Source organism: Polypterus senegalus, chromosome 1 (genome assembly GCF_016835505.1).
Source record: "Polypterus senegalus isolate Bchr_013 chromosome 1, ASM1683550v1, whole genome shotgun sequence".
Lineage (NCBI taxonomy): Eukaryota > Metazoa > Chordata > Cladistia > Polypteriformes > Polypteridae > Polypterus > Polypterus senegalus.
The window spans coordinates 262,446,988-262,464,138 of record NC_053154.1 but is presented as its reverse complement, the minus strand read 5'-3'; the positions used below and the strand labels follow the sequence as shown (position 1 = coordinate 262,464,138).

General features: G+C 38.4%; 1 protein-coding gene across 1 annotated transcript in view; it reads left to right on the top strand.

The window, feature by feature from the left end:
• The window catches only part of zcchc24 (zinc finger, CCHC domain containing 24), a 182,517-nt gene extending 175,277 nt beyond the window's left edge, over positions 1-7,240 (top strand). The window contains exon 4 of the mRNA XM_039772967.1: positions 6,181-7,240. Within this exon, the coding sequence (XP_039628901.1) occupies positions 6,181-6,294 (114 nt within the window). The 3' untranslated portion in view covers positions 6,295-7,240. The remainder of the gene's footprint in view (positions 1-6,180) is intronic.
• The last annotated feature ends 9,911 nt before the right edge of the window (positions 7,241-17,151 follow it).

Below are 17,151 nucleotides of genomic sequence, written 5' to 3'. Positions count from 1 at the left end.
AGGAATGGGCGAAACTGGCCAAGGATAGGTGTTCCAAGCTTGTGGCATCATATTCAAAAAGACTTGAGGCTGTAATTGCTGCCAAAGGTGCATCGACAAAGTATTGAGCAAAGGCTGTGAATACTTATGTACGTGTGATTTCTCAGTTTTTTTATTTTTAATAAATTTACAAAAACCTCAAGTAAACTTTTTTCACATTGTCATTATGGGGTGTTGTGTGCAGAATTCTGAGGAAAAAAATTAATTTAATCCATTTTGGAATAAGGCTGTAACATAACAAAATGTGGAAAAAGTGATGCGCTGTGAATAGATAGATATGGAGAGCACTATATCATTGATAGTTACAGTAAATGGTGTGTGATTGCCTGCCGAATTCTCTTACTTTGCTGAACACTAAGGGCGACTCCAGGGTCATGGTTATGCTTACAAAAAATTGAACTCAAAATAGAATTTTATTTTGAAGTCTAATTGATAGCTACTGACATCGTTTTTCTAGAATTTCACGTAGGATAATTGTTTTTACAAAAAAAGACAAGAAGAAATGAAATGGCCTTCATTGAAACAGTCCAGCTTTAAGCTTTAATTTGGGAAACAGATCCTGTCACCAGAAATGGATTTATTTCCCTGAACTCTCAGCAGACACAGCTGAGCCAAAACCTCCTTCTTATAACAGGAATCCAAAACTCAACATTAGGGATTTAGAGGCCACTCTCTCTTATTCTCAGAAAAAATGTTTCTAGAAAAAAAAAAAAAAAGAGTTGAACAAATGGCTCATAAAATAGTTGTGTAACAATCCATTTTGGTTTGTTTTTTTTTCACTGCAGACCAATTCCAAGTGCCCTCCTGTCAAACACTTTCTTTGTCTTTTCCCGCTGGCCCTTGGTAACCCGGTTTCCGATATTCGTGAAATCCATCTTAAACAATTTGGTAACAATAACATTTCTCCGGACTAGTGGCTCTTGGGCCAAAAAACAGCTCCGTCAGTGTGAGGCAGGAGGAGGAACATATGATTGTAGAGCTCTTGTTTACAATGGACATCCAAAAAATTGTTGGCACTGAAACGTTTTTCCAGCATCCTTTTTTTAATTTCCAGGAAAACGATTTCCAGTGCTTCATTTTTTATGTTTGATTTTCCCTTTTGCAAGCTGGTCTGAGTGAACACACGTTAAAGTGATTGTGTGTACAGTATGTTTTAGCTTTTGGCTTCACTTTAACGTAGACTCCTAGTGTTAATGGCTATCAATGTGAGCCATTTGGCTTTTTTATTCTGCGTCATATTTTCCCATCTTCCTTCTGTTATTATGTGGCACCTTGACTTTTCCATTCAAATCAGTTTAGACGAATACAGTAATCTGATTTGTTAGTGGCTTAATAAAAGAAATGGAAAAGCTCTTAATATGCTGTCAAAGTTTATAGATAACCCAACAATGCATTTTTTTTGTTTTATCAATTAATATCAATTCATAACACATTTTGGGTTAAGAAAGAGACCCTCTACACTCTTTGAGTTTTGTGTTGATCTGAATTAACAATTAAAAGAACTAACTGCAGACTTGTAACATAACATACAATGAAGTCCAAAGGTATTTGGACAGTGACACCATTTTCATAAATGTGGCTCTTTACACTACCACAATGGATTTTAAATAAAGCATCATTATGGGATTGAAGTGTAGACCTTCAGCTTTTAATTTCAGGGGTGTACCAAAAATAACGTGTGAGCCGTTTAGGAATGACAGCCATTTTTGTGCTTCGCCCCCCACCACATTTCCAGGGGCTCAAAAACTATTTGGAAATATTGACTGACAAGCTGTTCCATAGCCAGCTGGGAGCAGGTCCCTCAATACTCCATTAACTATTAAGCAGGTAAAATGTCTGGAATTGCATTTGGAAGCTGTGACTGTGAACTTTCAATATGAGGTCCAAAGAGCTGCCCATGCAAGTAAGAACAGTCCATCATTAGGCCGAGAAAACAAAGGAAACCCCCTCAGAGAGATAGCAGAAACACCAGGAGTGGTCAAATCAACCATCTGGTACATTCTTACCGAGAAGGAACACACTGGTGAACCCGGCACGTCTGGAAAACCACAGAAGTCATCTTCTGTGCTGGATGATTACAGAATTCTGTCCTTGCTGAAGAAGAACCATTCCTCAACATTTATCCAAACCAAGAACATTTTCCAGGAGGTAGGCCTGCCATTGCCAAAGTCTACAATCAAGAGAAGACTTCATGAAAGTAAAGACAGAGGGTTTACCACAAGGTGCAAACTACTGGTAAGCCTCAAGCAAAGGAAAGACAGATTAGATTTTGCCAGAAAACATTTTTTAAAAGCCTTTCCAGTTCTGGACAATTTTCTTTGGACAAAGGAAACTAAGATCAATATGTACCAGAATGCTGGAAAGAGAAGAACTGGCTCATTATCTGATGAATACCACATCATCTGTGAAACATGGTGGAGGCAACTTTATGGCATGATCATGCATGGTTGTGAATGAAAGTCAGTCACTGGTGTTTAGTGATGACATGACTGCTGGCTGAAGTAGCAGGGTGAATTTTGAAGTGTGTCGGGCTCTACTATCTTCTCAGATTCAACCAAATTCTGCAAACTGATAGGACAACGCTTCATAGTACAAATGGACAATGAGCTAAAATATACTGCAAAAGCAAATCAAGAGATTTTCAACGCAATGTAGTGGAATAATTTTCAAAGGCCAAGTCAATCAACTGACCTCAACTCAATTGGACATGAATTTCACTTGCTGAAGACAAAGCTGATGGCACAAAGTCCAATAAATAAGCAGCAACTGAAGACAACTGCAGTAAAGGTCTGGCAAAGCATCACTCAGGTGTAAACCAAGCACTTGGAGAAGGCCTTGGGTTCCAGACTTCAGAGCAGTCATTGACTTATATAAAGGATTTTCAAGTAAATATTGAAAATGATCATTATATTTATTATGTTGGTTTGTCCAAATACTTTTGAGCCCTTGAAAATAGGGTGACCATGTATAAGAATGTCTGTCTTTTCTAAAGAGCTCATTCAATATTTTTGTTAAACCCCTTGAATTAAAGCTGAAAGTCTACACTTCAATCACATAATGATTCCTTTGTTTCAGATCCATTGTGGTGGTGTACAGAGTCAAAATTATGAAAATTGTGTCATTGTCCAAATACTTATAGACCCGACTGTAATATTGTCAACCCCACTTACAGTAATTCAATTATGCAGAGCCTAAGCGTATCCCAGCAGCACTAGGTGCAAAGGACAAGAGAGCCCTGCACCTTGTGTCCCCAGTCCATCGGAAGGCCCACAGATTACAAATTCGGATTACAGTCAACGGTTACCCCTAAGTTTTTTACCTCCTTCTTGACTTTTAATCCTAATGCATCAAGTTTATTTCTGATAACCTCATTGTATCCATTATTGGCCAATCACTAAGATTTCAGTTTTCTCTTTATTTAGCTTGAGAAAATTACTATTCATTCATTCTGATATACTAGTCAGACATTCTGTTAGTGAATCAAGAGAGTCGGGGTCATCAGGTGCTATTGATAAGTACAGCTGTGTGTCATCAGCATAGCTGTGGTAGCTCACGTTGTGCCCTGAGATAATCTGACCTAACGGAAGCATATAGATTGAGAAGAGCAGCGGACCCAGGATAGAGCCTTGTGGAACACCATATAGAATATCATGTGTCTTTGAGTTGTGATTACCACAACTAACAAAGAATTTTCTCCCTGCCAGGTAGGATTCAAACCAATTTAAGACACTGCCAGAGAGGCCCACCCATTGACTAAGGCGATTTCTAAGAAAATATTGTGATCAATGGTGTCAAATGCAGCACTCAGATCTAAGAGGATGAGAACAGATAAATGGCCTCTGTCTGCATTTACCTGCAAGTCATTTACTACTTTAACAAGTGCAGTTTCTGTGCTGTGATTTGTTCTAAAACCCGACTGAAATTTATCAAGAATAGCATGTTTATTGAGGTGGTCATTTAACTGCATAATGACTGCCTTCTCCAGAACTTTACTTAAGAAAGGCAGGTTAGAGATGGGTCTAAAATTTTCAAGAGCCGAGGGGTCAAGATTATGTTTCTTAAGTAGGGGTTTAACTACAGCAGTCTTAAGACAGTCTGGGAAGACCCCCGTATCTAATGACGAATTAACTATGTCAAGAACATTATCAATTAGCACGCCTGATACTTCTTTGAAAAACCTTGTTGGTATCGGGTCAAGGACGCAGGTGGAAGGTTTTAATTGAGAGATTATTTTTTGTAAATCAGGTAAATCTAACCTAGTGAGAGAGTTTAATTTGTTTATAACGGAATGCTGGGGTTTAGGAGGATCCTTAGTGCTGGGGAGATATACTATGTTATTTCTAATATCATTAATTTTTTGATTGAAAAATACAGCAATAGCCTCACAGGTTTTACTGGAAGTACTTAGGAGGTATTCCTTTGAGTTACCTGGGTTTAGCAGACGATCTATCGTCGAGAATAAGACTCTGGGATTACTAGCATTGTTATTTATAATCTTAGAGAAATAGCAGCGTCTCTCAAGACGGACAGTGTTATTGAATTCTGTCATTTTAACTTTTAATATTTCATAGTGGATAGTTAGTTTAGTCTTCCTCCATTTAGAGCCCAGAGTGATCTCTAAGGGAGCAGGCTAACTAGTGCACCATCTTAACTGGGAGTACCAAATTTTAAGAGGGCTGTTGGGATCATTTCAGCTTTTGACTTGCTGCATTACTAGACTCAGTAGATGGAGGACAAAGAAGATTTAATCAAGAGTTGTACAGTATTGCCTTCTCCTGTAATCCTTGCAGTGGGGTGCATAGCAATAAATCAAATATTTACATTTAAACGGCATTAACCAGACTGATTGTGTATGCTCTGTTTGATCGCTACAGCATCAATTTGGGTTGCTAAATCTTTGGAAAGAGAAGCAAACTTATACTTTTCGCCCAGATGTGCAACTTTCTTGCTTTTATATAATATTTAATAAGTTTAAGGCTGAGATGCCACATAAATGCACCAATTTTGCTTTGCTATGTGGAGACTTGCGTCTGTCGCTCACTTGGCTCGGTTAACAGATTCTGCATTTTTATGTTCTTGCATCCAAAATTAATAACTTCCAGACCGCCATGTCTATCATCACAATTCATTTACTTAGCTGCCGTCTGAGGTGTGCAACGTCTTTGTCATATGCTGTGCCTGTGATGGGCATCACCACTTCTGCGTCTGATGTGTGGAATCACTACAACAATTAAGAATCTTGTGTTGATTACACAAATAGTTTTCTGGAAGTTTTTAATCGCCGGTGCTTTTCATTTCAAAATGTTCATTTTCCAAGTGTCTGAATAGCATGTTCTTGTCTAGATTGTTCTAATATTCGAGTTATCAAAAGCATAGCAACTCCAGTGTGAAGCATGGCGGTAGTAGCATCATGCTGTTGATATGCCTCTCTGCAGAAGGTCCTGGAAAGCTTGTAAGGGTGAAGGGTAGCAAAATTTGGGGAAATCCTGAAGGAAGGCTTGATGCAGTCTGCAAGAATCCTGCACCTTGGGAGAAGAATTACTTTCCATCAAGACAGCAAGCCAAGCATGAGGCTAAAGCTACACAGGAATGGCTTATCAAAGAACAATGTTGATGTCCAAGTTCAGAGCTCACTCCACTTGACAATGTGTGGCTGGACTTTGAAACAGCTGTTCATTCACAGCCTGACGCAGCTTGAGCAGTTTTACAAAGAAGAATTGAGAACGAGTACAGTGTTCAGATGTGCAAAGACTTGTGCAGACAGACTCAAGGCTGTCCTGGCTGCCATATGTGCATCATCTCAATGTTGACTTGAAGAGGGTGAATATTTATGTAATTCATTATTTAGCGTTTTACATTTTTAACTAATTTAGATCACTTTACGTAGACCTCTTTTCACTTTTTCTGTCGATCATTGTGTTAGAAAAACCAAATGAAACCCACTATGATTCAATGTTTTATATAAACAAAGGGTGAAAACGTCAGGGGGTTACTTTGTAGAGGCACTATAATTGAGTGTTAACTGTAGGGTTTCTTCCTTAATAATTATTCCTGTTTTCCAGAAATCTCAAGCCCACTCTTCAGAGTCGTTTGCAACTTTATAATTTGTTTGCTTTCATTGTTTCTTTTGTCTTCATACAGCGACCCCTGGAGAAGCCTGATGGCCTGGATGTCTCTGACCAGAGCAAGGAGCACCCTCAGCACCTGTGCGAAAAATGCAAAGTCCTCGGATACTACTGTCGTCGTGTGCAATAAATGAATCCCTCCCACTGCCCTGCCTTCATTAATGAATTGACAAAATGCGCTTTAAAAGAAGGAAACTTGCCAAAATGTATCTGCCTTTATTCACTTAGTGGGCCTTAAAATAGCAATACGATGTAACACATGTGCCTGTGTATGTGTATAATCTTGAAGTTGTATTTATAGCGATATCACTGACCGAGGCAGTATTATCGATCTCCACGTTGGTTGACGTAGCTTACCTTATCATGGTGGCTGCTGATTCTTTGTTTACATACTGTTGTGCTTGTTTCCTGTCTGGATGATGTAACTTTCAAGTGCCAATATCTTTATTTTTAATTTTTTTTTTTCCAGTTTGGTGAGGCCATCCAAGTGCCTTCACCATTAATTGGGTTAACAGCACATTAAATTAACTGTGAATTATTCAAGGGGAATTATTACAAAAATGGGTCTCTGCTTTGCATGATGATCTGCTATTTATTGTCGAAAAGCTGCCAAGACATGGCTCCTAGACTTAGATTGCGTAATTTGTATTATTTTATTTGTGTTTCTTTGAAAACTGGGATCAATATGCACCTGCCTTCTCTAACCGTGCTTTTCATATGAGCTCAGGAACTACTGGTCGCTTCTCAGGCGTTGCTTTGAAGTTGCGCAACCATTCTACCGTCTTTATAGAAACTAACGTCTGTTACTCGATATGTAGATGGGGGTTTTGTCACAGCCCTAGCAGCTGCAAGGCCTTGACTTTACAACATTCATTTCAGCCATCTGGCTACCCAAAATGTCATAAATTTCCGAAACGAAAGAAGTTATGGAATGTGCAGTTCTTTTATTATTATTACTATTATCCACTGTATTTTTCAAATGATTTGATTCTGTGTTGCGTAAGAAATTATACCAAAGTTTATTGATACACTATAATGAGCATGCAGGAATGAAAGAAAGCAAAAAAAAAAAAAGACATACACAAATAAATTCAACTGTCAGCTGTTTAGTAGCAGCTGCCTCCAGCTCTTCTAGAGTAGCGTCCTTCACAAACACAGCACATTTTCAGCAGTGCTGTTTTGTCCTCCATGCATGGCTTAAAAACTGGAACATTTGTGCCTTACTTTACGTGTTATCATTTAGGTACTGACAACCCCTCCGCTGGCTTTGGCAGAAGCCCCCTGACCTAGCAGGGTTAATGGAATGCCTTTCATTTCAAATGGTGCTGTGATGGATTGTGGGGAAATGAAATAGATGTGAAGAGGGATGCTCCTGTGCCTGGGTGACCCTCCTCTTGAATCGTTCTTTTTCAATCCCATCCAGTCCCACATGTTAACATTAAGATCAGCTATTCAGCAGTGGATTACTACGGCAGTTTTGCCAGTCTGATTTTTTTTTTATTTAAACAGCTAATGTTCATTCTGTTCTGTATGCTCTTGCGTTGTGTATCTTTCCAAATGAACTTCATTGGGCAATGACACAAAGAGGCTGATGGGGCTGGCATCTTAGGAACGGTGGACTAAAAAGATCAGATAAACTGCATCTGTTATGTGAGGAAGAAATGGACAAATGAGATGTTTCATTCTAGAGAAAGAAACTGAATGATAGGGACATGATAACAGAAACTGACAGCGGCTGACAGTCAGAGATTTTTGATTAGAAATGCTACAGAAAGTGGACTTGCTATTGTTTGTTTATTAGAGGACAAATTTATCCAACATGATTTACAAAAATTAAAATGCAATTATATGAGTTAAGGCCATTCACGCAAGAAAAGCATCTTTATCCAATCTAAACTTGCTCCAGTGCTATTGTTTTAAATTGACAAACTCTCAATTGATACCAACAGGGTGACTTGGAAAGAATTAAACAGTCCCATGAGTTCTTGTCTTATATGAATAAGTTTTATTCCCATGTAGGTCAGTCAGTCAGGCCAACTAATAAGTCACATCCATGAGAGCAGGCAAATCTCAACTGTACACACAAGTTTAAGACATGATCGTGTGTGCACAAGTTGGCGTCCATTTGTCATCAGTTGCTTCACAAGTCCTTTTCTTGCACACCACGTAACAACAACAAAGTATTTCTTGTGTAGCCCAAAATCACTCAAAGAATGCCTTGATGTACTTTAACAGGCCCTGCTTTTTGATGACCCCCAGCCCTGACTCTATAAATAGACAAGAACAAAAAAACAAAATTCTGAGAGAGACCCCCTTCCAGGTAGTTTGGGTTTGCAGTGGGTGTCAAAAATGGGGTAAATACAACACACAAAACAGAACACAAGTAATCCTCTTCACAGAGCTACATGGCAAATCTGTGATTGCCACCTCAGAAATACAAACTGCTTTGTTCTTACACAGCACTCCTCACCAAGTGCAGGCGCAGACCGCCATGACAACTGTTAAGGCAAAATGTAAAAATAGATTGTACCACTCACTAAATACACAACTGTCACATACATACATACATAAATACATAATAACCCATGACCACAGAAGAAACGTGACGTGATGATCTGGAGAGGACAGTGAAGCGTTTTTTTCCCCTTTTCCTCAAGTCCATGTTTGTTCCCATGACTTCCATCTTCAATGTGCACCTCATTCCAGTAGGTGATGATCCTGGCAGTCAGCATCTGCAGTCTTGTTTCTGAAAACGAACAGCTTCTTATCGAATGTTCAAGAACATGAGGGACAAAAATTTTTTAGAAGTAGTAAGTATTTAGAAGTGAGCATGAGGTAATAGTTAATGTGAAGGACATTTAATAAGAAGTGATGTGTATTTTACTTATTTTATCTTATCACCTCGTTTAGACTGTCAATAATTATTTAACTTCTCGGCCCTTCCTGGTACATTGTTGTCTTGTAGCCACTAGACAAGATCTCAATAGGATCGTTTTTTTGTTTTTCTTTCAAGTCACCTTCTACTTTTCCATCAGAATTGGTCATTCACATTTACTTCCTATTATTTTGTTACGGGACCTCATTAAAATGCATCTTTGCTTTCTTGACATCACAGTTTAGCCCAAGGTCAGACTTGAGTCAGCCATATCCAAGATTTTGTTTTAGAAGTAGCAGAGACTCTCGCCTTTCTGCTAAATCATCAGACTGGTTGAGTTTTGATTTGAAAGTATGGGGTCACCAATGCCTTGTTGTGATACACCTGGCAGACAAAATTAAAATCCTTGCGGTTTTGTCATACATGCAGAGTTTTTGCCGATGGAATGTGATGTTTAAGGGTGTTGATATTTAGGTATTCCCAAGCATGTGTTTTCTTGGAAGGTTAGGTGAATTGGAAGCTGCACAGGGGCTGAGGTGTGAGGGCTGTATGAAGGGAATCGTGTTTCTTTGATGGATCAGAGTCGGAGATTCTAGTACAATGCGCAGGTGATCCCGAGAGGCCTTAGGCTCAGCCGTCACTGTCAACCGAATTGCAGGGCGAACTCTTCCCATCTCATCTGCTTTGTAGTGCAATCAGCAATTTACTGTTAGTTCAAGGGCCTGACAGGCAATCCTGTACCGCTTCTTGGTGTACTTGAGCATTCTGGTTTAGGAAATAAACGCAGTAAATACAGTACAGTATTTACAGTACAAATACAGTAAATACATACATTTCAGGAAATGCCATTCTTTAGCCAGACAACTGAAAATGCTCAGTTAGGCTTTAACTGTACTTGGAAAATGAGAACAGTAACCGCCATCACAAATGTATTAGGAGCAATAATGTAACCGTATTTTGTAATTGTTATTGTTAGGAACAATACCTTTTAGTTGTATATATGAAAACAAAGACTTCCACTTTCTGGAAGGTAATTGTGTTTAGACAGGGCATTTTTATCGATATTTTCAAACATTCATTTGTTACGTACCTTAAAAGCCATTTGTGAATATGTATATTATAGCAATAATATTCATGCGTTAAAATGTTATACAAAAGTATATAGTGGAGTGCTTCCATTTAACTATAATATGCCAAACTAAACTTGAAAACTTAGGAACATGGTAGTCTCATATATATATATATATATATATATATATATACTATATATATATATATATATATATATATATATATATATATATATATATATATATATATATATATATATAAATATATATGAGTAAAGTGATAGTCAAGTGAATTTAAGCTAAACATTTTAAAAAATAATCGTGTATATTGATACATTTCAATTTTTTGTCAAATGTCGTTTAAAGTACAGTAAAAATGTGACCGACTGTCAGATCATCTCATTCAAATTCACACCAGGTGGACAGTGCAGGGACCCACGTTTGACCCTTGACCCGGACTCCGTTTTGTGGAGTTTGCACGTTCTCCCCACCTCCACATGCGTTTTCTCTGGCTTTCTTCCACAATCCCAAAGACATGACAGACTCTACATTGGTGTAAGTGTAGAGTGTGTGTGTGTGTGTGTGTGTGTGTGTGTGTGTGTGCGCACGCACTGTGACCGACTGCCCTTTGTCCAGAGGTGGTCTGGGCCTTGTGTTGGGCGTTTCCTGTCTCTCTGTGGTTCTGTGACAGAATAAGAGATTTCAGAAATTGAATGGCTGGGTATATAAGAATAAAATGATGATCTAATATTGACTGTTCAGAGCTAAGAGCTAAAATAGGCTGTACATATTTTTAATTATCCCCATTTTGACCGGATTGTGAGCTCTGAAATGTTAATCTGCCTAGTCGGGTCGTTCCCTCTGCCCCTCATTGTGTCCATAAATTCTGCATGAAACTTTGCGGCACTGTTACAGCTTCGAGAGGAAAAACCCATCATCTTTTGTAAATGGCAGAGTGACTCCTGTTAATGAAGCTGATGGGTTGGTCTGCAACAAGTGTCATAAAACTGGCAAAGAAAAATAACCCTGCAAACACTTTAAAGACTAGGAGGCTGAACCGTTTGTATCATTTCAGATTGATTGTAAAAGTTCCTTGTCTTTGCTTAGCTGCCTACGACGTGTACTGGGAATGTGAGTTTTTTCTCTTGAATGCATCAATTGTAATTAGATAAACACTACGAGTTGTTAACACTATGCAGTCGCTGCGTTGTACAGAATGATATTTTTCTTGTGGGCACTTTTTATAAAGCAACTGAAGTGGCTGCGTGCGCCAGTGTTGTTACACTGGGTGGTCTTTCGCGAGTCCCTTTGAATAAAGCGATGAATTGAGCGTAGAAGAGGACTGTGTGGGAGATGAAGCAGAGAAACCATTGAAATTCAAAGAGGACAATCGACTTGAGTTTGGGCGACAGACGTAGTCCTTCTAGGCGTCCACTCAGAAAGCAAATATGCCGCCGTCCATTACTTGTTGTACTCATCGGGAGTCATCAATACTTGACTTGTGGGGTTCATTTGAGTAATTCTCAAAATCATAATGTGTGTATTTTAAATCAATCATTGTAAAATAGAAAAACGTTTTTTGTTTTTTTTTTTAAGTTTCCCTAACATTGAAGTCTCCGCAGTTAACCTTTTTATGTATATATTTGAATATCATTTTTTAACTTTATTTACGATTAAAGGGTTTTGTTATTAAAATAGCCTGTATCTTGGAGTAATAAGCAAAGCTGGGAGGATTTTTTTGTTTGTTTTCCTTAAGTATTTTACAATCTGGGGGCATATCCTGCAGAAAATATTTATAGAAGGATTTTTTTAAATGCTTTTTTGTCTGTATAAAGTATGCAACAAAACTACATTAAGAAGGAAATATTGATGTCTACATAGAGTATTATATGAAGGTTGGTACATAATTCTTAAAATACCCTTTCTCTCTTAAAAGCCATTATTGTCTGTTTGTAATTGAAAATATTGTCAGTATTATAATAACCAATGATATAAGTGAAGTGATTTAACTAATAATATGCTTACTGGGATTATATATGTGTATTTTGGAAAAATGTTACCCGTTTAGGGATCAGTATTAAAAATATATTAGGAAGATTAGTAATGTTTACGTCAATTAAATATCATGGGGCATAATATTTTGAAATATTTATGTATTCTTTCATCAGCTATATAACATGTTATATGTCTAAGAAACAAAAATCTATATATATATATATATATATTAATATTTGGGATTTGAGCTGACACTCACCACTTTATACAAGCACAAGAAAATGTGAGTTCTAGAAGTCAATATCTGTTAAAACATTATCTCGATTTATTGTGGATGTTTAGTTTGGATAATATTTTAGATGTGTGACATACAAATGTGGTAGAAATTGCATGTGCATGTACTTTAGAGGTGGTTTGAAACGTTTACACTTTGCTTACGTTGCGTTACTCGGTTTAATGCATTCTGCCGTGACGAGGAAGATTTCCCTAATGCTGTACCTAAGTCTTGTATGCAAAGAGAACACTTTTTATAGCATATTCTTTATATACTGGAGGTGAACAAACTAACTTTTTATCACTGCTGCTTTTTAAAAATGCAGCGTAGTTTATAAAACATGTATAAAGAGTTACAGTATAACTAGTTAAGAGTGTTTACTTGATTTTATGTTGAAATAGAAATAAATAAAAAAAACTTAGAACTGTTCATAGTTACAAAATAAGAATGGACAAGCAGAGTGGTTGCTCTTTTGGAAGTGAGCAGGGTGGGCTGTTTGGTGTGCCGTTTACTGAGTGATGGTGGAGCAGGAATAACTAGCCCTCCGTTTAAGTATCCGATGAATCTTGACGATAGTTTGGACGATTCTAGGCACTAAACAAGGGGAGTATTTGGGTGGCTTATCAAGACAATCCTACAACTATTTTGTACTAGGTTAAGTTATTTTCCATTAGTGTGTTGCAGTTTAAAATGGCCAACGATAACGTGTGTTTTAAAATGGCTGACGCCCAGATCCCGCTTCACCATCGGCCTGTAAACCGCATTCATGACCACAAGCCTTTCGCACTACCTTCACAAAAACCCTGCATCCCTCGAAATCGGCAAAGAGTTTGAAATGCTGCTGTTGTGTCCATAAAATGGCATCCCAAAATGTGCCTTATGTGCTGTTTAGGAATAAAGCTTACTTATTGTACTTTTTAGAATTTTATTGCTGAATTAAAAGAAATCAACATAATGTGAAGTTTCAGGTGTGCGTTTCTTTATTTGATTGTTTTCAAATTGCTGACAAAAAAGCGGATTAAAGTTTCAAATAGAGGAAGATAAAGGACTGAAAAACCACATGAAAAATGAGGTTAAATAAAACTAACAAAATCCAAAAGATGTGTAGAGTGAAACTCTTAACTTGCAACATGTCGCCACTCACTGGTGCCATCATGAAACGTGAGTCTGCCTTACCTGAAAATTTGTACAACATTTCTGTTATTAACAAATAGAACGAGGAAATGTACATTATACGCATTGGGATGTGCCTGTCCTGTAGTTACACGGCATTACAAACACATTACAGGATTGTGTCCAGTGATTATGTGGCACAAGTGGCATCTACAGTGTGTGCTTTTACTGTGACCCAGCACTTTGTGGTCCTCGAAGTCTCTTGTGACAGATCACTCGTGTAGTGGATGCCATGAACACACTATGAAGCTCTTGAAAACCTACAAAACCTATAAAAGGTGAGTCCTCTTAGGGGGTACGGCCCATAGCACATTGATATGGGACAATTGAAGGCAACATGAGGGACCTCACAAAGCTCTGAAGAGGCCAAATGGTCAGCAGCTGAACTGCAGGTGCCTTGATCACAAATCCTTCAGGATTACTTCATGCGTCAAGGGGAGCAGGTGAAAACTGTTGAAGCTCACTGACCGGACTCCTTAGAGGACAGCAGCTAAATGCCACAAAAATACAGCATGAAAAGAACACAGAAATTAATTAGCACCTCTGTAACTACATCTCAACAAAAACTAGACATCTAAACTGCTAGAATTCATGGCAGGGCTGGTATTTGGAAAGAACTTGTTTTCAAGTGAATTCTCGAATACTCATAGCCTGATGTAAGGAGTCCAAAAGGTGGACCACCAAGCAACAGAAAAATGGAACGTGATCTGCGGAGTCATCTCTCATTGTATTTTTTGCACCCATAATGGTTCAGACAGTCACTGCTTCCAATGATCAGTCTGAATGGTCGTGTAAGCAGTCAAGGATTACTTTTGCAAACACTGTTCCCTCAAGAGGTTTCTCGGATGATGATAATGACCCCAAACACACTGCTACACCAAGTCAAGAGTGGATTGACTCAAGCACATCCTATGGCCTCCCTATTCAACTGACCTAAACACCTTCAAACCATTAGGGTTAGTGCAGTGTGCAAAGTAGAAAAGATGTACCTTCGTTACTTCACAAAGAAATGGAACTGGAATAACCCATCACACACAGCTTCTGTAACTACTGTAACTAAGTGCAAACTTCCAATTATCTCTCACCATCAGACTATCTTCCACCTGCCCCAGGAACCAGCGAGAACCTTTGTTAACTTTCTTTACCGGTGGGTCCAGGCATTTCCATGACATTTCGTATGTACAGTTCCTGCCAACAGGAACACCTCCAATAAGACTTTAGTGAAGTCACAGCCACCAATCGATTCCCTCGTGCAATCACATATATGAGAAGACTGACACATTTGGTTCAACACTTGCTCCAGCTGTTGTGTAGCACCCATGTCTCTGGAACATAAGTAGTGTTCAAGTATTTACTGCAGTTTGGCCTGGTGGCAGCACTCAGCAAAACTTAGAAACGTCCATCATTAGCAAGAAAGCATAGAGGCGAGTGCAGCACATGCTGTAAAGTGTCGTTAAAAAGTACTGAAAGGAAAAAACTAGCAACTAGTACGTCCCATTGCAGTTTCCTAGTGAGCAAATACCTATGTTTGTTGTCACCAATGCACAGCTGATGTCTCCCTTAGCATTGCGGCACAGAATGAAAGAACTGGAGACAAGCCACCATCCTGGTTCAGGTTCCTGGCATTAAGTGAAAAAGTGGCACATCATGGGGTACCACAGTGTCTGCCAGATAACTGAAGACGACAGGGCTTACTTCAAGGTTGAATGCATCACTCAATTTAAGACGTGGTACTGATGTTTGTATAAAATGTACAAAACTTTTCATTTCACTTTGCACCTTTGCTAGTAAAAGGTTAAGGTTGTATGCACTCATCCCCCCCTGACAAGTTTAAATTTTCAGACACAAAAGAATGACAAGTATTGAGGGCACACATTTTTCTTAGGAACAAATCCACTTACCTACCTCTTGGTAAAAACCTTCCCAGATGAGAAAGTTGCACTTTAACCTAATCTAAAGCAGAGCATTTATTATTTTTTTACCATGCTGGACTATTGGCAACGTCCTGCTATATTTTGCACATTTGGCACTGTGCTGTTCTAATACTGGCATGAAACTTTTTCTCCGTTTACATAACTTAATTAAATGTACTGTAAAACCAATAAAGCACCTCACCCAGAAACCAGGGGAAAAAAAGCATTATGGGATATCAGATGCCAAACTGAACTGTCCAAACCACCGGAATGCGATATCTGAAAAGAGAAAAGTAAGCTTGAGATGAAGTAAAATGTAACCTGCAAGGGCATGGATACTTATGTAAAAATGGAGCTTTTGACAACACTTAGCAAATAAGTCAAGTTAAACAGTTAAAAAAGGACACATTTTCATTTCTTTGGAATAAAGCAATGTATGTTACTCCAAGTTATTCTTTCTATAGGTCTCTTTCTAAACACCTCATATAAAGCAATGACAACATTCTAATTGTGTCACTAAAAATGTCTAACAGGGACCCCAAAAGGACCAAGGCTGCTGGTGTTGGCTCCAGCCCCCAGGGACCCTGAAATGGATTAAGCAGATTTAGGTTTGTTACATAATGGTTGACGGAGGTCACATAAAGTAAACTGTAATAGTTTTTTTTTTTTTTGTTTTCCGCCATTTTATTTTTGTACAACACCTTTGCTTTTTCAAAACAAAAAAAACAAAAAAAACAAGTGGGCTCAGCCTCTTGGGTTTAAATTTCAGGTCACTCACTTGCCCATCGTGTCTCCAAGTTATTTCTCTCTGCGTACTCCTCTCACATCCCATAGATATGTCAGGCTACTTGGCCCTGTCTCAGTGTAGGTGTAGGTGCAAGTGGGCCTAGCAGGGGACTGGCATCCCATCTAATGATGGCCCAATGCTTTGCACACAATGCTGCTATGCAAAAAACACAACTACACACATTTGTATAGATGAGGAAAACAGCAATAATTTTTTGAGGTTCAAATAGTTTCACATTCTTTAGTTTCTCGATGGTGGAAATCTTGGGAAAAGTCAACGAGCGATATAAGCGGAGCTAAGCTTAAGACCAAAAGAAATCCAAAATTCAATTAACACAAATGCCTAAAAAAATAAACTCTTCTGGGCCTTTGGTGAAAGACTAGTTAAGCTTGGCCATTAGGACAGCCCACCCCCAATGTGCCTTCAATAGTGCAGAATATTGTCCACAATTCCAGAGGCACGTGTGTATACTGTAAATTACCAACTACGAACTATGAACCAACTTTATCAACTACTATACAGTATCTGTATCAGTGTGGCCACCGTTTCTAATCTCCGTTCTTTCTGCAGAAGCTCATTTACAATTTAGAAAACTTACACTTGCTGATAGTGAAGGCATCTGATGTATTCTTCACTACGGTGTCAAGCTCATGTAGCGTGTGTAAACCTCTGCCACATAACCTGCATTCATTTAACCCCATTTTATATGCTAGAATCTTTGGAAGATTATTTAATCACTGCTTGAAGTACAGTTGCACTTCAATGTAAGACCAAAAGGTACACTAATGCATCTTAAAAGGCTTGCAAAATAATTTTTCTCAAAAACTATACCTACTTAATCTATTTCAGGGTGTAATTCAAATACAGAGAATCACACCACAATAAAAATAAAATCCACTG